The sequence below is a fragment of the Coenobita brevimanus genome, chromosome 24, assembly GCF_032717465.1.
Source record: "Coenobita brevimanus isolate Jiangsu-jjx chromosome 24, ASM3271746v2, whole genome shotgun sequence".
NCBI classification, from domain to species: Eukaryota; Metazoa; Arthropoda; class Malacostraca; order Decapoda; family Coenobitidae; genus Coenobita; species Coenobita brevimanus.
In genome coordinates, this window is record NC_136977.1 from 5,146,982 (window position 1) to 5,170,848 (window position 23,867).

General features: G+C 42.6%; 1 protein-coding gene across 1 annotated transcript in view; it reads right to left on the bottom strand.

Moving 5' to 3' along the window:
• Positions 1-431: 431 nt before the first annotated feature.
• LOC145393477 (sin3 histone deacetylase corepressor complex component SDS3) overlaps positions 432-23,867 on the bottom strand; it is a 68,062-nt gene continuing 44,626 nt past the window's right edge. The window contains exons 6-8 of the mRNA XM_080267584.1: positions 9,357-9,438; positions 7,316-7,400; positions 432-2,731 (exon numbers count right to left, since the gene is read on the bottom strand). Coding sequence (XP_080123710.1) covers positions 2,633-2,731; positions 7,316-7,400; positions 9,357-9,438 — 266 coding nt within the window. The 3' untranslated portion in view covers positions 432-2,632. The remainder of the gene's footprint in view (positions 2,732-7,315; positions 7,401-9,356; positions 9,439-23,867) is intronic.

Consider the following 23,867-nt stretch of genomic DNA (forward strand, 5'->3'; position numbering starts at 1 on the left):
CCCCCCCACCCTCTTTTTTTTTTTTTTTTTTTTTTTAATTGGTACTTGGTAGTCAACAGAATGAGTCTATCCAACAAATGTATGTGAAATGCATCTACACAGATAAATATGGGCACAAGGTGTTTCTTGCAAGGTGGAGCCATGAATCCGAAGCCTACACTGACAAGTGAATGAATTTGTGGCCCATATCACTGGGGATGTTGACAGTTCTCCTACTATTGTGTTTTCTTTGTTATGGATCCTACCTCACTATATCTTCAGGTGGAAAAAAGGACTGGAGTGATGATGATGATGGAACACATCATTTAACATATCTGTCTTGACATATCTAGTTGATCCTTAAATACATGACAATGTTTTGACAATACAAACATATACAATGATATTATTTTTAGTGTACACATCAGTACTATAATCAGACACAACTTGAGTACAAGAAATAGATCACTGATTGTAGAGGTACCTTGAGATACTTCGCATATGCAATGTTATTACTTAACAAAGACTTGGAGCTTAAAAAGAAAAAAAAATACATTGTAACATTTCTGAAAATGATAATTAAAGTCACATAAACAAAACTATCAATACATACAAGAATTTAATTAATAGGATACTTCTAACAAAGTCTTCCAGTACAGTGTCTTGGATGATTTCTTTCCTCTTCCAGATGATGCCACAAAAATTACCATCAGAGGCATGTGCTTCTGGCTAGTTCATTTTCCTTGAACATAAGCTGCTGCTAACTGAAACATTTCTAAAGCACAGTTCATTTACCATATCTAAACCACTTGTTTCCATTTAAAAAAAAAAAAGAAAAAAAAAAGGGGGGGGGGGGGACTCAGAATTTTACCAAACTTGCTCACTGGCATGGCAACAATTAAGAAAATATTATATAACCATATCTAAGTTAACAGATTCTGTGACGTATGACAGCCTTTTCAACCAAAAATGTTGTCATATCTACTAAAATGGCACATCACTATGTTTACAGTATATCAGTAGGCAACTCTTATGATTAATTGAAGTTACATATTTACCCCAAAGCTAATAAGTGGAATAGCTGAGGGGCTGTATTAAAACTATGGGATGGGCTTTTGATCCATTCAGAATGATTGTCAGACTGGCACAGACTACAGAAAACTAAATAATACATCATCATCATCATCATCTAATCCTGTGTTACCCCATGAGGAACGAAGAAGCCTGGGGCTAGGCAAGTTGGTGTTGATATTTAAGATGAGAGTGACCAGCCTTGCTCATCCCTTACTGGTATTATATGAACAATAAACCCCAACCACACCTTGGATATAAACCTACCCAGGCTCAATCCGGCTCAATCCAACTGGAGCACCTTAATTACCCACTAAACCACCAGGCACCATAATCTGGTTATATGGTTACCACCCTGCACAGTAAATGGTTTCCTGGTGTACAGGAAACCATTTGGCTTGTCACTCAGTGTAGTGTCACCCACGGACAGAAGGAAATGGAATGAATGAAGGAAAGAAAGACAGAATACATCTATACTAACTGATGAATTCCACTGCTTGACGCACGTGGCACCACCTACTAATACATATTAACTATACGTCACTCCTGACACGTCAGTACTGTACTGTTATTATACAGTACTGTTATTATTTGGAAGTGCACCAATATGAAGTAGTCCGCTTGAGTTAGGCTGACTGACGACCTAACCCTGTCAGTCTAAGTATGTCATTATTGTTTTATTCTTGCTGCTGCCACACGATATTATTCAGATCAGTAAATAATGTTTTTTTAATGTTTAATAGATACTGTATACTTGGCAATATGAAGTGATACAGTACAGTGACACTTGATCACCTCATTTTAATGTATATCGAGTGTATAACAGTCTAGGATTTCAGAAGACAACAAATCATCAAATGACCTCAAAATATTCATCCTGAACCAGTAAGGCCATGCCAATGACCATGCACTTGGGCAGAAACTTCTGCCTGATGCTGGAGACCTGAGTCTTGAGTAGTGTCTGAAGAGAAAGCCCAGAATGCTGCAATTGACAGCGTCGCTTGGAAAGCAGCCATCAGGCAGAAAATAGACTGACCCATGCAAGCATGGATCCCTGTTTAATTAAATGTAGACAAGTATGAATACTGATGGTAGTCCGATAAACAGTACTCAAAACAGTATATAATTCCTATGATTTCACTGCAGTCACGTGTGTCTACTGATATCTCCTACAAGGTAAGCCAATTCATAATACAGTACTGTCACAACCATAAGCTATGTCATTTAAAGTACTTACAAAGTACATCCTGTTTCTAGGTAAATCCCAGCCAATTTGCTCTTCTTCAGCTCAGAATCTCATAATTTAACATTTGAAAACACAATTAAATAAAAAATCACAAAGTGTTATATGTCGATGCTCTTTGCATGTTTAGCCTGCATTTTGCTGTACTTATTCACTTAGCATTATACCTAAAGAGTACAGTATTTAGAAAAAGATATATATTTACAAAATGAAAGCATGAACTACATACAAATACTTGTCATTAAAGACACAAATAAAGCTGCATATACAGAAAATGTGTGTATCAGTTGGCATGAGTCAGTAGGGAAGAGTTGCAAAGACATTCCTCTTGTCTGAGGGTCAGGCAGCACTACGTCGCCTCACCAGATACTTGCCATGAGCCAGTTGAGCCAGGGTGATCTTCAGTCTGATGTTGTCTGGCACTTTCCTCACCATGATCTGATAATATAAGTGGTTATAAGCATCACAATCACAGTTTACTCTTACTTTGTGACTTGCTGTCTTCACTAAGAACTGATAATGCCATGATTAGTATACGAATTGCCATAGGCATCTGCCAGAGATAAGCTCTTGCACAAAATTAATATACTGTACTTCCTCATGTAGCACCCATGACATTAAGCATCCAGTACATATTCTTTCTTTAATTTATAAGGTAGCACTGGAGAGGGATGCCTTCATGTAATGGCAATGATTTAACCAGGCAGTTCCATTAACTGGCTATATAAACATCCCTCAACTTCTTTCAAATATATATATATATATATATATCTATCTATCTATCTATCTATCTATTGCCAGACGCCTCAATCCCGTTTGGGGTGGCCACAAACAAATCGCCTCCAAGTCGCCCTGTCCCCCGCCATTTCACTACCCTGCTCCCAACTCACACCCCCCTCTCTCATATACCTCTCCACCCCATCCCTCCATCTCATCCTCGGTCTCCCCCTCCCTCTTCCACCCTCCACCTCACTCACATACACTCTCTTCGTCAGTCTTTCACCCTCCATCCTCTCCACATGGCCAAACCACCTCAGTGTGTTCCTCACAACGCTTCCTATCACATCCACATCAACACCACAACGCTCCTTTATATCCTCATTCGTCAGCCTGTCTCTCCACGTGACTCCACAAGCTCCTCTTAAATAACTCATTTCCACTGCTCTCACTCTTGACTTGTGTCCTTCCAACAACGTCCAAGCTTCACTTCCGTACGTTAGAGTTGGTATCACAATACTGTCATGTAGTAACTTTTTTACTTCCATGCTCACTTCCCTGTTTCTTATCACTGCTTTCAAGGAACCAGCAACCTTTCTTCCCTGCTGTACCCTTTCAAGCACTTCACCCTCCAAACCTCCATCCTTACTCATCACACTACCCAAATACTTAAACGTACTCACATTTTCCAATTCCTCACCATCCAACCTCGCTATACATTCACTGACTTCACCTCTCTCAAAGACCATCACTTTACTCTTCCCTACATTCACTTTTAGGTTCCGTTTCTTACACACTCTCTCAAACTCATCCACCAAGCCTTGCAGCTCCCCTTCATCTTCACTCAACAACACAGTATCATCTGCAAACAACAGTACAGGGAGTTTCCAAACACTATCCTCTCTCACCAGGGCCACTCCAACATCCACTACCCTACCTTGTACCTCTTTTATTACCCCATCCATGTACAGATTGAACAACCATGGAGACATGACACATCCCTGTTTCAAACCAACTTTCAAAGAGAAAATTCACTTAGTTCACCATCCACACGCACTGCAGCCTTAGCACCATCATACATACTCTTCACAGCATTCAACAACTTCCCATCTACTCCATATATTCTTAACACTTTCCACAATCCTTGTCTATCCACCCTGTCATATGCTTTCTCCAAATCCATGAAAGCCGCATACAACTTCTTTCCCTTCTCTAGAAACTTTTCCACTAAAGATCTAAGAATGAATATCTGATCTACACAACCTCTTCCCTTCCTAAAGCCTCCCTGTTCTTCTCCAACTAATTTCTCTGTTCTTTCTCTAACTCTGTCTATAAGTATCCTACCATACACTTTTCCTATTATACTAAGAAGACAAATGCCCCTATGATTACCACACACTTCTTTTTCCCCTTTTCCTTTGTACAAGGGAATAATTATACCTGACTTCCAATCCTCCGGGACTCTACCTTCCTCCCAGGCCAATCTGCACATCTTCCACATCCATTCTACTACTATCTCTCCCCCATGCTTCAGCATCTCACCACACACTCCATCAATTCCTGGGGCTTTCCCGATTTAACTTTCTTCATTGCTTCCACAACCTCTATCCTACTGATTTCTACCTGTCTTCTCACCTCCCTCCTTCTCCCAGCCATTCCCCAGCCACTTATACTCGCATTACTTCCATCCTCTACGTTCAACAATTCCTTAAAGTGTTCTCTCCATCTGCTCACTTTTTTCTCCCTTCTCCACTAGTAATCTACCATGTTTATCTTTCACTCCCCTGCTAACTTCACTTCCACCCTGTCTTACTCTTTTCACTTCTCTCCAGAACATTTTCTTACAGTCCCTCCACTTTACACTCAAATTCCTTCCAAATTCCTGATCCACTCTCTTCTTACTCTCTCTTACTAATCTTTTCACCTCTCTCTTCCTTTCCACATATAACTCTCTCTTCTGCCTCTCAACTTCTTCCACGCCCCTATTTCTCATCCATTCATTGTATGCTTTCTTCTTTTGTGCCACAGCCTGTTTCACCTCTTCAGTCCACCACGCTGTTCCTTGCACCCCCTCCGTCTTCTCTTCCTTCCACACACCACATCACATGCTGCACATATTTCTTCTGTAAATATCTTACACACACCTTCCACGTCTCCCATCTGCTCCAATTCATATTTGCCCAATCGTTCCTCCACTTCTCTCTTATACTCTGCCTTTTTCTCATCCTCTTGTAACCTTTCCACTCTCCTTGCAACTACTCCTTCCTCTCGTCTTTCCCTTCTTCTATTCCTCCATCTTACTTGCATCCTAATTCTGGCCACCACCAAGTAGTGGTCAGAAAGGCCACTCCCCCAACCTCTATAAACTCTTGCATCCAATATACATCTTCGCATCCTTTCATCCACACACACATAATCAATCATTGCCTTCCTTTCATTCAGTTCACCACCCACCCTTCTCATCACTCGCCATGTATACCTGTGGATCATTTTATGCCTGAAGAGGGTATTGGCTATTACCAACCCCCTCCCAGCACAGATGTCCACTAACGCACTCCCATTCTCATCTATCTCAGCAGGCACACCCCACTCACCAACTATTCCATCCACCTTCACATTACCAACTTTACCATTCATATCACCGATCAAAAACACTCTCTCATTCCTTCCAAACTTTTCCATGCACACTTCCACATTTGTCCAGAACTCTTCTCTCACTCTTCTAGCACGATCTTGCGTTGGCGCATACACACACACAATCGCCCACATTTGTATTCCAACTTTCAACTTTACCCACACAATCCTTGACCCAACTGATCCATACTGTCTTATGCTCTTCTTCCATCTTTTACTCACAACTATACACACTCCTTCCTTTGCCCTCTCATTCTCATCTACTCCTGCACATATACCCCATCCATACTCCCATTCTCTCACACTTTCTCCTCTCCATTTTGTTTCAGTTATTCCACATACATCCACTTTCGCATCCTCAAGCACCTGGACAATCTCTCTCTCTTTCACCTCATCATTCGCTCCTCTTACATTCCATGTACACATTACCAAGTCCTTTGTCCGGTCCTGGGTCGTCAACGTTTGGTCAGTCCTTGTCCGAGGCTTCTTGTTTGTTTTTTTAGTTAGTTGTTTTCCGGGGAGGGGCACTAACCCTCCGCCAACCCTTTTAGTCGCCTTTTACGACAAGCAGGGATACAGTCAAGTCGCCTATGGCGCGGACTTCTATGCCGCGGTTTTCTATGACACGGCAAGGGGCCAGAACGAAAAAATAAACGAACCACGTGCATAAAACACCTATGGTGTGGGGGCACAGCAAGGTTTGAAATGCACCTCTTGCCTTGGAACCCCCAACCTTACCCCTTCCACTTTAGCACTACCACTGTCGGAGTTAGGTACATTAAGTATTTTATGCCCTTAAAGCCCTTTATTATTTATTGTTTAGTGTTTATGTGTAATACATGCATTGACTGACTGCTTAATTGTGTGCCTGTGTAAAGTGGGGGAAAAAGAGGAAAAGCTGGATGAAAAGGGGGACTTTGGGCGAATGTCCAGAACCAAATTCCATTTTTCCCATAGGTTTAGTTATTTGTATGGCACGGTTTTCTATGGCACAGGCTTGGCCTAGAATCAATTAGCCGCGCCTTAAGAGACTTGACACACACACACACATATATATATATATATATATATATATATATATATATATTATACAAAGGGAGATTTCTCCCTTTTGTGTATGCCTCTCACACTCTCACTAGTCCTCCTTTATGAGACATTTCTCTGATGCAGGCAGGGTGATCAAGGATGGGCCTTCATACTGTGTACTGATGTAGTGCATTAATCCCACTGCCCTCATACATGGGGTTGTTGTTGTTGTTTTTTTATGCGAGGAAGAAGGAACCAAAGGCCACGAGCCCACAATAACAGTTCCCCCCCAAGAGAAAAACAAAATACAATAAAGAGCATATAATGCTGCTTACCTTTAAAGTTTGCCCTGAGCAGTTTTGCCTTAAGCCCCACATAGTACCAGACTGAATGATGAATAATTAAATGTTATAATAATGTCTCTGCCCTCAACAACTTTGGTTCACTTTAGCCTTGCTGATACAAAGGGCCCCATGTATACTTTTAAAAAGATTTTCCTATGTAAATCAATAAAAATGAGAATACTTAGTCATGATTTACACAACTTTAGTATCCATTTAAATAAAAATGCACTCTTAAAAGCAGAAACCTAACAGGGTATATGTTTGTGCACAGTATGAAAAATATGCTACCTTATATACATACCATATCATTACTTGCAACAGTGAGGACAGCATTGAAGCGTGTGCCATCTTTACACTCTATCATCACTGCTTGGCCTTTGTGGAACCTGCAGAATATTCATAATCTTTAATGTTTCATCTACAGTACATAGCATGTTAAAACTGTGTGCAGTATTGTCTTAATTTTATTTCCCAGCATTATAATAAAGTGTGTCTTTCTTTCCTTCATTCTTTCCTCTTCCTTCTGCCTATGGGTGACTCTACACTGAGTGACAGGCCAAATGGTTTCCTGCACACCAGGAAACCATTTACTAAGCTGGGTGGTAACCATATAACCAAATTATGGTGCCTGGTGGTTTAGTGGGTAATTAAGGTGCTCCAATCAGATTAAGCCTATGTAGGTTTATATCCACGGGGTGGTTGGGGTTTATTGCTCACTTAATGCCACTCAGGGATGAGTGAGGCCGGTCACTCTCATCTCAAACGTCAGGACCAACTCGCCTAGCCCCAGGTTCCTATGCTCCTTATGGGGCGACGAAGGATTAGATGATGGATGGATGGTAGGATCCAGAAACAGCGGGTACAAAACACAAAAGCAGAACTACTGTGTTCAGTGAAATGGATCATCCACCATTACCTTTCAACTTCATCACTAGAAAATGTGATCAGATGATCCATAAATACAGTATGGAAGGCAATTAAGAACTCTAATAACAGAAAGTCCAGTGAAATGGGCAGCAAATTCATTTACTCATCATTCATGCTTTCCAAATTCTTACGTCCACTCACAAGTAAAAACTCATCCTCACATTTTTTTTTTTTTTTTTTTTTTTTTTTTAAGATGCACTTCACATATGCCCAAAGGGCAGTACCAGTCCATCCACTATAAATTAAAAAATAAGTAAATAAAAAAAGGTGTAAACCTTACCATATGTATCCCCATATATACTTCTATCTGTTTCTACTTAATTCTGTTCTGCCCAGTTTCCACACCCTCACTTTCCAGCAACATTTACTTACCATATCTAGTCATCTTCTGCTTATCCCTCCATGCTTCCATCCAATTACACATATCTTGTTCACCACATTATTCATATTCCTTCTCTGTATAGATGACCAGACCATCAAAGTCCACTCCTTCTAGTCTTTGATTAACAGACTTCCTTACTCTTTCTCTTTATGAATTTTAAGTAATCTGTCTTATTCATGACACACAACCCACTTATATGTTTCTTAACAACTCCATTTCCACTGCACTCACACCTGACCTTTCAAACTCATGCCACACCACTCTTACACCTAATCACTTATCTAAGAAAGGCAGCCCAAAATTCTAGGACATATTCCAGACACAAACATGATCTTTCCTCAAAACAAAAACATCAATGAAAATTATTCTTGTAAATTTAATTCATTAAAAATATTCTTAAACAACACTTTTGGACAACACATGGAATTCATAAAACTGTCTACAAACAATTCTCCAATAAATCTGACAGGGAAGGTTAAAAATAGGTGGTGCAGGTGGAGGAGAGAGAGTGGGAAGAGCCGAGACTGTATGCTCATGCTAGTATGACAGAGCAGGTTGAGTACACCCTGTTATGGCAGAAGAAAGTTGTGTAAGTGGCAATACAGTACAGAAAGTGGGAAGACCTGTCACAGATTTCCACAGCAATCTTTAGTGGGTAAGAAAAGGACGGAGTGGGCAACATAGTGTGATGATGGTGACAAGTGGGACTGGGCAGGAACACTACAGCCTGTGCAGATGGCAGCATGACATGTCAATTTCTTTGGGACAGAAAAGTTTGGGCAAGACTGACAAAATGACTGACTGACTAACATGCATATGGATAATAATAACAATGCTGTAACAGAACACTGTATTGTACAATAAATTTAGTACCAACTGAAAATCTCAGAACTAAGAATTCCTTTTAATATATGCAATAAACCAATATGTAATTAATGATATAATAACAGATCATCAACAAAAAATATGCATTTTTAATTTAACCATGCAACCCAAACTAAAGATACTCATTTCAAAGGAAATTTACACTTACCATTTTTTGTCAAAATATAATTTTCCATTTTCAATTTTTGGTTCATTGGCAATGGTCTCCGCTGGAGTTGCGGTAGTTACACCTGCAATACCACAACTGTATTATTAAAATGTAATGGAAAAAAAAAAAAATCTATCTATCTATCTATAGCCCGACGCCCTAATCCCACAAAGGGTGGTTGCAGACAAAACGCCTCCAAGTCGCTCTGTCACCCACCATTTGCCTAACCTCCCCCCAACTCACCCCCCCCTCCCTCATATACCTCTCAACTCCATCCCTCCACCTCATCCTCGTTCTACTCCTCCCTCTCCCTCCCTCCACCTCACCCACATACACCCTCTTAATCAGTCTTTCATTCTCCATTCTCTCCACATGTCCGAACCACCTCAGTGTATTTCTCCTAATCTTCTCAACCACATCCACATCCACCCCACAACGTTCCTTCACGTCTTCGTTTGTCAACCTGTCCCTCCATGTCACTCCACATGCTCCTCTCAAGTAACTCATTTCCACTGCTCTCACTCTTGACTTGTTCCCCTCTTGCAAGGTCCACGCCTCGCTTCCATACGTCAGGGTAGGGATCACAATACTATCATGCAGTGACTTCTTAACTTCCATACTCACCTCCCTATTCCTCATCACTGCTTTCAGTGAACCAACAACCTTCCTTCCCTGCTGTACCCTTTCACCCACTTCATCCCCCCCAAGTTCCATCCTTACTCATCACACTACCCAAGTACTTGAATGCACTCACATTCTCCATATCCTCACCATCCAACCTTACTATACATTCTGTGACTTCATTCCTCTCAAACACCATAACTTTACTTTTGTTTACATTAACTTTCAGCTTCCTCCTCCTACACACTGTCCCAAATTCATTCACCAAACCTTGCAACTCCCATTTGTCTTCACTCAACAATACTGTATCATCAGCAAAACAGCAATACCGGAATCATCCAAATCTCACCCTCATTCATCAGAGCCACCCCCACATCCACTGACTGCCTTACCTTGCACCTCCTTTACAACCCCATCCATGTATATATTAAACAGCCATGGAGACATCACACAACCCTGTTTCAGTCCCACACTGAGATCAAAGAACTCGCTCAGCTCACCATCCACTCGCACCGTAGCCCTAGCTCCTTCGTACACACTCTTCACAGCACTCAGCAATTTCCCCTCCACTCCATATATTCTTAATACCTTCCACATACCTTGCCTATCTATTCTGTCATAAGCTTTCTCCAAGTCCATGAAGGCAGCATACACTTTCTTTCCCTTCTCTAGATACTTCTTCACTAAACATCTTAGAACAAATATCTGATCTACACACCCTTTTCCCTTCCTAAATCCCCATTGTTCTTCTCCAACTAGCTCTTCTGTCATATGCCTAACTCTATCAATGAGTATTCTACCATATATTTTACCTGTCACACTAAGAAGGCAAATACCCCTATGGTTACCACATACTTCTCTCTCCCCCTTTCCTTTGTATAAAGTAACAATTATACCTGATTTCCAGTCCTCTGGAACCCTTCCCTCTTCCCAAGCCAATCTACACAACTTCCATATCCAAATAAAATAAATTAACTCCTGTTTATCTAAATTCCATCATGATTAATTCTTAGACCTCAGGATTCTTCCCAGGGGCAGGTAAAATAATATATGTTTGTTCATTTTGTAGTAGTAGTAGTAGTTGTTCCCTAGGCAGTTTGGCCAAACAGCCCCGAGTCCCTAAGGAAGGCCACAGCCGAGACCAGGCATTCCCACAGAGCTCTCAAGGAGTGTACGCTGTGTTTTTGGCGCAGGTAACTGTGTGCAATGCAGTCTTCCATAATGTGCTTAACAGTATGGGGTGCTGTGTTGCATCCTGGACAGGCATCAGTGATGGAGTCATCCAGCCTCTTCTGTTAACTCAAGAGGGCTGGATGATGTCCACATCTCAGCCTGGCCAGGTGGAACCTGTCCTCACGAGGGAGATAGGATTCAGAAGGGTGGATATCAGGAAGCCATGCATGCAGCTGTGTGTTGTCTTTAAGTGACTGAATGGAACGGCGAGTGATCTAAGTATGGATATGCTTCTGGAAGCTGGTCTGAGGCAGGCAAGGGGGGAGAGATGACAGTATTTATGTATGACATCATGTACTGTGTGTTGTTCTGATGTTTCTTGGTGTGTGTGGATGTGCTGCCATATAGTGTACTGGATGGTGTGCATTTGTGGAGGCTGCAGCAAGAATTTGTGTGCCTCTCATGTCTAGATGATCCCTGACTTTGAGGACTTTGGTTTCTTGGTGTAGGTGGTCTGTGGGTGTAGTAGCTGTGCAGCCTGTGATTACTGTATTTTTAGGGCCTTGTTCTGTATGGTCTGTGGGGTGTTGTAGTGTGTTTTAGTGAGGTTAGAAGCCCAAGCAGGGCTTGCATAATTCATCACTGAATGTATATATTGTTTGTATACTGTGGTAGTGGAATCTTTGTTGTGTCCAAATGTTGTATGGGCAGGTGACCTTAAGGCACTGAGTCTTGGTGTTAATTTGTCTTTAATGTTTGTGATGTGTTGTTTAAATGACATTGATGTATTGTATGTTACACCGAGGATTTTTGATGTGTGTGTGTGTGGTAGGGGAGTGTTGTTTATGGTGAGCTGTGGAATGTGACTATGTTCTGCTGTCCAGTTTGTGAGATGGGTCACAATAGATTTGGCTGGGGCTATTTTGGGCCTGTTTGTGATGATCCATTCATATACTGTGTTGAGGTAAGGTTGGAGGATGTGTGTGGCTGTGTTTGCATTCTGGTGTGTACATGTAAGTGTTATGTCATCTGCATAGGAAGCTACTTGTATTTGTGGTGTGTAGGGTGTGGGTATTTCTGGCATGTATAGGTTAGAGAGAGTAGGGGACAAAATGGATCCTCGGGGGATGCCATTTGTGAAGTTTCTGATGTTCGATGACTCACTGGCAAATATTACATATGCACATCTGCCTGCTAAATAGTTTGCCAGCCATCTTTTTGTGTTATTGTGTATGTCTGTGTTGAATACTGTATATTGTTTGTGAGGTTGTTGCGGGGGATGGCATCAAAAGCTTTGTTAATGTCTAGTGTGACTAGGAGTGTTCTGTGTGGTGGCCTAGCTGAATTGATGCCATCAAAAACTTTGTGTATGGTCTGTAAGAAGAGTGTCTGTGGAGTGTTGTGACCTAAAACCATGCTGTGATTGGGGCTACGGGGGGTGTGAGGTGTAACTAGTTGTAACACCAGTCGTTCAGTGACTTCGGAGGGGGTGCAGAGGAGTGTGATGGGGCGGTGTGAGGAAGGTAATGTGGGGTCTTTGTTAGGTTTGGGGATAGTGATGATAATGCCATGCTTCCAGATGATGGATATTATGTTGTGTGAGTAGCTGTAGTTTGATATGTTGGTGAGTGCTTGTATGCCTTGTGGTCCAAGGTGTTTAAGGTGTATGTTGCTTATGTTGTCTGGTCCATAGGTAGATGAGTGCTTAAGGTTGCTAATGATGTGCTTCATCTGGGTGTAAGTGAAAGGTGCGAAGTCTGGGTCTGTGGGGAACTGTCTTGCGTCGGATGACATGTTGGTCAATGCGATGGGGGTTTAGATGATTGACACGTGAAAAGTGATTGATGAGAGTGTTTGCTTGTTGTTTGTTTGAAGGTATGGTGTCTGTTGTTGTGATGGCAGTATGTGATTGTGTAGTGTTGCTGCTGCAGAGTGTGACGCTGTTTAGTGTTTTGTAGAGTTTGCTGGTGTTTGTTTTGTGATCAGGTACAGTATTGGAGATAATTATTCCAATTTAGTGTTTGCTGTTCTGATATTTTATTGTTTATTTGAATGTTGAGTTCTTGTCTTTGTTGTACAGTGACGGTGTCTTGTGTATGGGGTGTTGGGGAGTGTCGTAGTGTGACCCGTTGACTGATGAGGCTTTGAATTTCTGATATGAAGCTGGGGTTGTCTCTCTTTCTGTTGACTCTACGGACGTGTCTTTTGTCTGCATTTTCAATAACTGTATTGAAAGTGTGCACAGCAGTGTTGATGTTTGTGATGGATGTACTGTTTAATGTTTCAAAGTGTTGTTCTGTTTCAGTTGTGAAGGCCTCCCAGTTGGCCCTCTTATAATTAGCGTATGTGTGTCTGTGGCCAGCTGGGGTGATTCTGGTTTTGGCAGTGATGATGACTGGGAGGTGGTCAAAGCCAAGGGTTTTGACCACTATCCAGGATGTTGCGGGGGGCGAGGTTTGGGGAGCAAAAGGTGATGTCTGGGAATGATGGGAGGAAGAGGGATTGGTGTGGGATATGGGTATGTTGATGGAGATTATTGAGTATGAAAAGATTATCTGTTTGGGATTGTTGTACCAGCCCTCTGTCTGTATCAGGGTTGTTGACATGCCAGGCCGATGCCTTGGCGCTGAAATCACCACCCAGGATAATGCTGCGTGTGTTAGTGATGCAGTGTACCTGTGGAGAGTACTTGTGTGGTACTGTGGGGGATGAGTGGGCAGAATGTATGTACAGTATTGGCAATTGCTATGTGTGATTTGCTACCAGTGTGTATTTTAAATCCATTCACTCGATATAGTAGTGCTCTCAGGTGTCTGCCCTTTCCTCTCCTTCCTTCTTTCCTTCCTTCCTCTTCTGTCTTTCTCTACTTCATTCTTTCCTCGTCCTTCTGTCTACGGGTGACTTTACGCTCCCTCTTTTGTCTGTCTTTCCTTCATTCTTTCCTGTTCCTTCTGCCTGTGGGTGACTCTACACTGAGTGACAAGGCAAAAACCATTTACTATGCTGGGTGGTAACTGTATAACCAAATTATGGCACCTGGTGGTTTAGTGGGTAATTGCAGCACTCCAATCGGACTGAGCCAGTGAAGGTATATAACCAAGGGGTGGTTGGAGTTATTGCTCACATAATGCCACTCAGGGATGAGTGAGGCTGGTCATTCTCATCTTAAATGTTAGGACGAACTTGCCTAGCCCTAGGCTCCTACGCTCCTCATGAGGCAACGTAGGATTGGATGATGATGATGATGATGATGTTTATTTCAATTGACTGTATTTCTTTCATGGTGTCATGTGGGGGGAGAAGAGACTTTGTGTGTGCACTAGTATCAGAAAAGTTGATGGATTTATGTACTGTACCAAGATAATGAGTCCATTGCCACCGCCATCGGCCCGGTCTTGTCTAATGGTGGTGAAATTATGAAATGTAGGTGTTTTTTGTGTTCTGTGTAGTTTTGTTTCTTATAAGATGGCAATGTGTATGTTTTGCTGTTTGATGGATTGTGTGAGTTCTTGTTTTTTGGTGTTTATGCCACCTATGTTTATTTGAAGCATGTTTATGTTGTGTGTAAGACGTGTGTTGGGTGCTGCAACATACGGGGGAGGTGAGGGTATGGGTGGAGGGGAAGGGGTAGGAGAAGGCTGTGATGGAGGTAAGGGTTGGGGTGAATTAGACTTGGGCGCAATGGGAGGAGTTGGGGGGTTGGATGGTGTGGGAAGGATCAGTGGACTAGGCTGAGAAGGTGTGGAGGAAGTAGGAGTGGGGTTGGTGGGAGGGGGTTAGTGGGTGGGGGGAAGGAGCATAATGAGCAGGTCCAGGTGCTTGTGTAACATTTTTTGAATGCAAGTGCTGTGCAGGTGTAATGGGTCCAGTTCTTGCAAGAATTGCACTGAAATGAACCCTGTCTGTCGGCTTGACGTGATAGGTTTTGAGCATGCAGGTCATGTGTCTTTGTTCATGGGTCCTGGATTGCTCTCAATGTCACCGGCTAGAAGAAGTCTTCGAGAAATGTTTGCCAGGGAGTCATTTCTCGGTGTAGAAAAAACGGTGTTGTTGTGTGTGTTGTGTTGAGAGATGTGGTACTTATCCGGGTGACCGAAGCCACTCCCAGGTTCTTGGGCCCCGTGAGGGGCCGGGGGAGGGGTTTACGGTGGTTTGGCCCCCATGCTGTCCTCCTCCTCTGCATCAACAGCCTTTGGGGGGTAGACCCACGGCAAAGACGCCACCGCTCCAGGTCCGTTCATTTTGATTTTGTTTTTATTTAAAGGCTCTAACATGCTTGCATGCATTGGCCTTGGTTACCTAATAAAACAAAGACACTGTCAACCTAGGTTTCTATGGTAAAGAAGACTACCATACTGTACACTGTACTGGGAAGATATAAACACACTTCACACATCATGGGGGTGGTAGATGGTCACCACCATAATGCTCTCACTTGATGCAGTGCTGCCTACTTCCTTCCCCTTTCTCATACTATCTTTGTGTGTGCTCTCCTCTCATCTTTTTGCTTTCCTTCCTGTCACTGTTTATTACTCTTCATTCCACTTCAAGTGTCTCTAAAATGAGTGGCATGCATAATGGTTTCCTTAACTCAGAAAACCATTTACACCATTGGGTGGTAACCATATAACCAATTTACGGGGTGGTGGAGCCTGCTATAGTGCCCCTGTTAACTGGGCCAAAAGATAAACATGCAGCATCTATCCAGGAACCAAATCTGTATACTATTCCCTGCACCTCATTGTGGTGAGGTGCTGTGAGCCACAAAGGGACATCGGTCCACTGAACAGAACAACCCAGCATGAGGAGCTGGTTGCTTGCATTTGATGGGTCTGCTCAGCCAGACAGACTGGGGTTGATCTACAATACATTATGGGTCACAGCACAGCTCTCAGTACCTAGGATGTTAACCTTATTTATCATCATCATCATCATCATCATAATAACCTTTTTTTTTTCCCACCTAAGCATGTTGAGATAGAATCCAGAAAACACGTAAAAGGAAAGTAGAGATGTGGGGGAACTATCAACAGCATGCCCAGCGAAATGAACCAAACACTCATTAACCCCTACACCGCGGGCTTGTTTACCAATAACTTGCGTGTGCCGCGGGGTTATTTGGGCTCCGACAGACTCTCAAAAAATATTTGCCAAAAATCAGTTATTAGTCCTAGAATAATAAAATTACATATGCTTATGGCACATACCTTCAGCTTTCTCCTGGAATGATTGTTGAGCCTTCGTCGGTTACCGTAGGACTTGTGGAGACCTCTGAAGTAGGGTAACGAAGTCTCCACTTTACACTTCCCGACAACCCGTAATATGATTACCACAGCCAGATACAAACACTATAAACACTATTCTACAATTTTCAAGTAGTTTGGGATCCATACTAAAAAAAAAAAAAAACACTGTGAAAGCAATGGAAATTACGAGCGCGTCTGATCGTCGCACTGGCACTAGTTCGCTCATGGTAGCCTGTCATTTATTATTCATAAAACCCCTCACACTTTATATTTCTATTACTATATAACACTTATATATATCTACAGTCTTTATCCATAAGTTTCCTTCAGTAGTATTAGTTTATTGTCACTGTAGGGATTCAATTTCTTTCAGTAAAATACGTAGCATTCACTTTCTCGTCCTGTATACTGGCATTGAGAGTGAATGTCACTTTCATCTTCACTCTCATAACTCATAGCATTCAGACATGCTAGAGTGAAACTTTCACTTTCATTACTCCTAGGGTATATACTCGTAATCTTATAATACTACTCATTTACATTTCTATTTACGTTCTCTATTTTATTTACGTTATTTACATTTCTATTTTATTTACACTGTGTTGTGCACTGTCACTTGAAATAACTTATAAAACTATTTTCCATTGTTCACGTATATTTACATTCATTACTTTCACTTGCTGTTTACACATTATTTACACATTATTTACAATTCCACTTGCACTGTTTTACTCAATAGAAAGATCATAGTCACTCTTTTATCAATTGTCAGCCCTTTACCTCTTTCCACACGAGGTTTAGTAGGGGGTAAAGGTCACAGAGTCATTTGCATGGGGGTGAAAAAAAAGGCCTTGAAGTCAGCAAGATGAAACGTACGTCCTCTCACTTCGGAAGATGAGAGTACACTGATAACGCAGGGGCAGCCTAGAGGCCTGCTTTAGGGGTTATTCAGAGTTACCAATATTACTTCTTGAAACAGCTAAGTCTAGCACTGATATGATTGGCAGGAAATCTAGACAATACATTATAAATCTGGTAGTTCCAGGTGAATGTAAATATTCTCCCTTCCCTCCTTACATGTATATTTATTACGAAAATAGATTAGAGGCCTACTTAGGAGATATATAATCAGAGCTACCAATGTTAAATCTTGAAACAGCTTTGTGTAGCACTGATATGATTGGCAGGAAATCTAGACAATACATTATAAATTAGGTAGTTCCAGGTGAATGTAAATATCATTTAGGCTTCTCCCTTCTCTCCTTACATGTATATTTATTACGAAAATAGATTATACGGCATATTTCAAGGGGAAAAAAACAGCGAAAATTAGCGAACGAGTGCACGTGAGGTGTTGTCAGGTGATAATTAGCCAATTCCAGGTGTATGGCACTCTCACTTACCTGATTTCTTACTTGTATATATTATTTGGTATAAGAATACGACATAGGGCTTATTTCAATGGATGAAATCAGTGAAAAATTCCAGGGAAGATTTACTTAGCGTAGCATGGCCGGGCAGGCGAGAGCATAGGGTAATGGAGGGGGGGTAGGGAGGGGAGTCAAGAACGGGGAGAAATGGCTAAATTGTCAACAATGGATGGGAGTACAGATGAGATTAGGAGTGCTGACTAGTGTTGGACATTGTCAGTACTGATAGATGATACAAGCCCCCACTGGAAAGCCCGGGTGAATTCAAAATAACACAGAATCACAAAAGCGACGCCCCGCGGTATGATCCCTTGCTCCCAAGCGTCACGAAAGTGAAGCCCCGCGGTTAAGGGGTTAAGCCCCAGAATCCTGGCTTCACCTCACAGTCACAGGCCTAACTTTAAATGTTTTAATATTCTTCTTGATAAATGAGCTCCACATATACTTGTCAAAAAAGTCAATCTATTGACTTTAAAAAAGGGGAGGGGAGTGGGGGTGCAAAACCCTTGTCATAGGCTCCTCTGCAAATAATTAATCTAGCTCATTCACTCTCCTGTCAACTCCATAGTCTTAGTAACTTCCAAACCTCATTTTCTTACACATTTCCCATGTCCATCCATCCCCCTCCTCCTCCTCTGCTTATCATGCCTTCTCCTACCTCCAAACTCACTCACATATACTCTTCATCAGCCGATCTTCATCCATTCTCTCCAAATAACCATAACATGTAGGCATACTCTTCAACCCTAATATCAACAGACTCTCCGTCCCATACCTTCTGCAAACCATATTATTTCTTATGCTATGCATTATATACACACCACACAATTTCACTTCCACTGCTTTTACTCCTGACCCTTCACTTTCCAGCCACACACAATTTTGCACTCATACAAACCTATGTGCACTAACACACCTTCATGCAAACCTCCTGCAGCCTCCACACTCAGTCCTGTTTAACACAGAGGTCTTCACAGCACTGCCCACTTTTCTCTCTTGAGCCACTCTACTCTCCACTTTACACATTTTCTTCCCTTCATATTAATTAACAAACATCATAATATAAGTACTGTACTAACAGGCCCTAAACAACAATACAACCATATGAATAACTTGCCAGCAGCAGATATTGGTGGAGAAAGTTTACCAAGGCCCTATGCATCCCGTGGGGTGCCACAGGAAATTATTGACTGATTGAGTAGTTTACAGATTTTAAAACTGAACTAATGCTCATTCATTCGTTCGTTTTTGAAGGCTCCAACATGCTTGCATGCGTCAGCCTTGGTCACCTAATGGCAGCTCTCCTTGCTGCATGATCTATTGCAGCCTCCCTGTTCAGTCCCTTAACCCTGAGGTCACACTTAATGACCTCGTCCCACTTCTTTCTCAGTCTACCCCTTGCAACCCCACCCCCAATATTAACACTTCTCACCTTCAGCACCCAATTATCATATCCCATCCTCTCCACATGCCCACACCATCTCAATCTACCTCTCCTCATCACAACACCAATACACTTCAGTCCCATCCTACCTCTCAACTCTTCCATCATAAACCCAGACCCCCCAGGCCTTACATGCAGTGACACACTGCACATCCACCTAATGATTGTCATTTTTGTATGTTTCAGCCTGCGAATATCATCTTCCTTTACTGCCTAGGTCTCACTACCAGACAACATCACATTCCTAACACATGCTGCATGCAGAGACCCCTTACCATGTAGGGGGAATCCTCTCAATGTCAGGAGAGACAACAGCTCCATGAACTTCTTCCAACCACTTCTCACCTTAGCCACAGAGCTAGCTCCAGCCCCACCTCCAGCACATAATATGTCTCCCAAATAACAAAACTCTTCCACACACTCAAGAGACTCACCAGCAAGTTCAATCCTTTCATGCCTGACAATCTCCATCTGCTCTCGCTGTCATGCCACACACATAAAATTAGCATTATCTCGCAGTCTACCTCTGATACCACTACATCCCTTGTGCACCCATTTATCACAAACACTGCACAAGATGGAATTACTTCCCATGCCCTTGTGGCAAACTGCACATGGCCACTCTCCCTCGTCTTTGACAATACCGCCACCAACCCTAGATATCATCACTTTTGTTTTATCTGCATTTACCCTTAAGCCCTTGTGCCCCATATATTTTCTCCATTTCCTAAATCTTTCCTCTGCCTCCCTTTCATTCTGTGCAATCAACACCAAATTATCAGCATACAACATATCCCACAGGAGTCCATTCCTGAAGTCACAAGAGAGGGCTTCAAGTGCCATGATAAACAACATGGGACTCAAAACTGACCCCTGATACACACCAACATTCACGGAAAATTTATCACTCAAATCTCCATTCACTCTCACCTGGGTGCCAGCACCCACATACTATCTATCTATCTATCTATTGCCAGACGCCTCAATCCCGTTTGGGGTGGCCACAAACAAATCGCCTCCAAGTCGCCCTGTCCCCCGCCATTTCACTGCCCTGCTCCCAACTCACACCCCCCTCTCTCATATACCTCTCCACCCCATCCTTCCATCTCATCCTCGGCCTCCCCCTCCCTCTTCCCCCCTCCACCTCACTCACATACACTCTCTTCGTCAGTCTTTCACCCTCCATCCTCTCCACATGGCCAAACCACCTCAGTGTGTTCCTCATAACGCTTCCTATCACATCCACATCCACACCACAACGCTCCTTTATATCCTCATTCGTCAGCCTGTCTCTCCACGTGACTCCACAGGCTCCTCTTAAATAACTCATTTCCACTGCTCTCACTCTTGACTTGTGTCCTTCCAACAATGTCCAAGCTTCCGGTGCTGTTCCTCCATCACTTCCCCCCTCTGACTTCCTCTTCACCTGATGTATTTTCTGCCATTGCTTGTCTCAGTACTAATAAGGCATATGGGCCTGATGGAGTCCCTCCTGTTGTTCTCAAGAACTGTGCTTCTGTGCTTACACCCTGCCTAGGCAAACTCTTTCGCCTTTGTCTGTCAACTTGTACCTTTCCTTCTTGCTGGAAGTTTGCTCTCATTCAGCCAGTCCCAAAGAAGTGTGACCATTCCCAACCCTCTACCTATCGCCCAATTGCTTTAACATCCTGTATCTCAAAAGTTTTTGAGTCTATTCTTAACAGAAAAATTTTAAAGCATCTTTCCTATCACAACCTTCTTTCTCATCATCAGTAAGGGTTCCGTCATGGACGCTCCACAGGCGATCTTCTCACCTACCTTTCAGACTCCTGGTCATCCTCCTTTCGGGACTTTGGAGAAAGCTTTGCCATTGCACTTGATATCTCAAAGGCTTTCGATCGAGTCTGGCATAAATCTTTAATTTCCAAACTGCCCTCTTATGGTTTCAATCCTTCTTTCTGTGCCTTCATCTCTAGCTTCCTTTCTGGTCATTCTATAGCCGCTGTTGTAGACGGCTATCGTTCTTCTCCTAGATCTATTAACAGTGGTGTTCCTCAGGGCTCTGTCCTATCACCAACTCTCTTCCTTTTATTCATCAATGACCTTCTAAGCTGTACATCTAACCCTATCCACTCATACACTGATGACTCCACCCTTCACCTTTCCATTCGATTTCCACAACATCCATCTCAGCAGTTACTTCAGCAGGCAAGGGATGAGGCTATGGCACACCTAATGTCTGACTTGGTTCGTATCTCTGACTGGGGTAAAAATAATCTGGTTGTTTTTAATGGATCAAAGACTCAGTTTTTGCACCTAACAACCCGACAAAATCTTCCACAGGTATACCCACTTATGTTTAATAATACTCAACTTAATCCTGCATCATCCTTGAACATGCTTGGGGTTTCATTTGCTCGGTACTTGTCTTGGAAAGATCATATTACATCTCTTGTAAAATCTGCTTCCAAGCGATTGGGTGTGCTAAGCCGACTCCGTTCCTTCTTTGCCCCTGCACAATTGTTGACTCTATACAGGGGTTTTATCCGTCCCTGCGTGGAGTACAACTCTCATGTGTGGGGAGGCTCCCCACATACAGCTCTTCTCAATAGGGTGGAGTCAAAGGCTTTTCGTCTCATTAACTCTCCCCTTCTTACTGACTCCCTTCAACCTCTGTCTCTTCGCCGCAATGTTGCATCTTTATCTCTTTTCTATAGCTACTTCAATGGTCATTGTTCCTCTGAACTGTCTGCATGCATTCCTCCACTTCTACGACAGGCGCGTAGCACCCGTCTAGCAGCAAACTCTCACCTGTTTTCTGTCCAACTCCCTAATGCAAGAGTTAACCGTTACTCCCAGTCCTTCATTTATGCAACAGGTCAACTCTGGAACTGTCTCCCTCTGTCTGTATTTCCTGCTTCCAATGATCTCCAGTCTTTCAAACGCAGTGTGTCCAGGCATCTCGAAATGAATGGATCTTGAATTTGGCTCTCTCTTGTATTTTGTTTTTCTCTTGGAAGGAACAGTTTTGCGGGCTCATGGCCTTTGGTTCCTTCTTCCTCACATTAAAAAAAAAAAAAAAACATGGCCATAACCACCCTAACCAGCCACTCTTCCAAGTCAAGCTTTCTCACTGCCCACTTCACCACCTCTCTAGGGACTCTGTCAAAGGCCTTTTCCAAATCAACAAAAACAAAATACAGATCCCTTTTCTTCCCAATATATTTTTCCTGAAGCTGTCGAACAATGAATATGGCATCAGTGGTCCCCTTGCCTGGCATAAACCCAAACTGCATCTCGTCAATATTCACTCTTTCTCTAATCATACCTTCTAAAACTCTCCCCATTACCTTCATTATCTGATCTAAAAGCTTTATACCTTTATAATTTCCTCCTTCCAGGGCATCACCCTTCCCTTTGTACACATTTACAATTAAACTCTTCAACCAATCATCTGGGACAACACACTCATATATAATCATATTTATCACGTCAGTGACTAACCTCACCCCTATATTCCCTGAGGTCTTCAACATTTCCGCAGTCAACCCAGACACACCTGCCACCTTCTCCACCTGCATCCTGCCTATTGCCTCACTCACAGTAGCAGCATCAATCAAAGGCCAAGGGCCAAACACTGGATCTGCTGGCTCCAAACCTTCCCTGTCCCAGTCAAACTCCTCATTCAACAACCAGCTATAATGCTCTCTCCATGCATCTTTAATATCCCCACTGTTCACCACTACCCTACCTTCATCCTTCTTCAGACACTGCTCACCTATAATATCCCGATTATCCCTCTTCATTTGATTTGCCACCTTAAATATCATATTTTTCCTTTCCCCATGATTTAGGTTATCAAGTAAAAGTCTCTGTGACTCAGACTTCGCCCTGCATACCTCTCTTCTAGCCCTACGCTTGGCAGCCAAGTATTCCTCTTTGTTACCACCCTTCTTCCATTCCTGGAAAAGTCTTCTTTTCTCCTTAATTGCAGCTTGTACACCCTCATCCCACCACCAAGTTACTTTATGTCTTGGTGGGCCTCTTGTCCAACCACATATTACATCAGTAACTCTCAAGAGGTTGTTCTTGAGGGCTCTGTTTTGTTCACTAATGCCTCTGTCTACGGCTCCTTGTTCAGCCACCACTCTCCTCATCTCGCTATAGAAAGCATCCCTTACTATGTGGTTTTCCAGCTTCCATATTTTCCTCCCAGGTACAAAAGTCCTCTTTTTCATCACTCATTCTAGAGCCATATCACAAATCAGTAGTTTGTGCTGCTGCACACATTTCTCGCTTCCTATGACTTCAACATCCCTCACTAACCTCCTATCAGCCCTCCTAACCTGAAAATAGTCTATCTGACTGCTATTTCCCCCAGAGTCATACATAATTAACTTACTCTCTCTTTTCCTAAAATGTGTGTTGCACACAATCATGTTCGTTGCCTCCCCAAACTCGAGTATCCTTACCCCTTCCACATTCCTTATACCATTTGCACATCCCCTACGTACTCCTTCATAACCTTGAGCTGCTTCACCTACATGGCCATTTAAGTCCCCTCCCCAAACCACTATCTCCTCATCCCCCACACCACCTACTACACGTATTAAGTCAT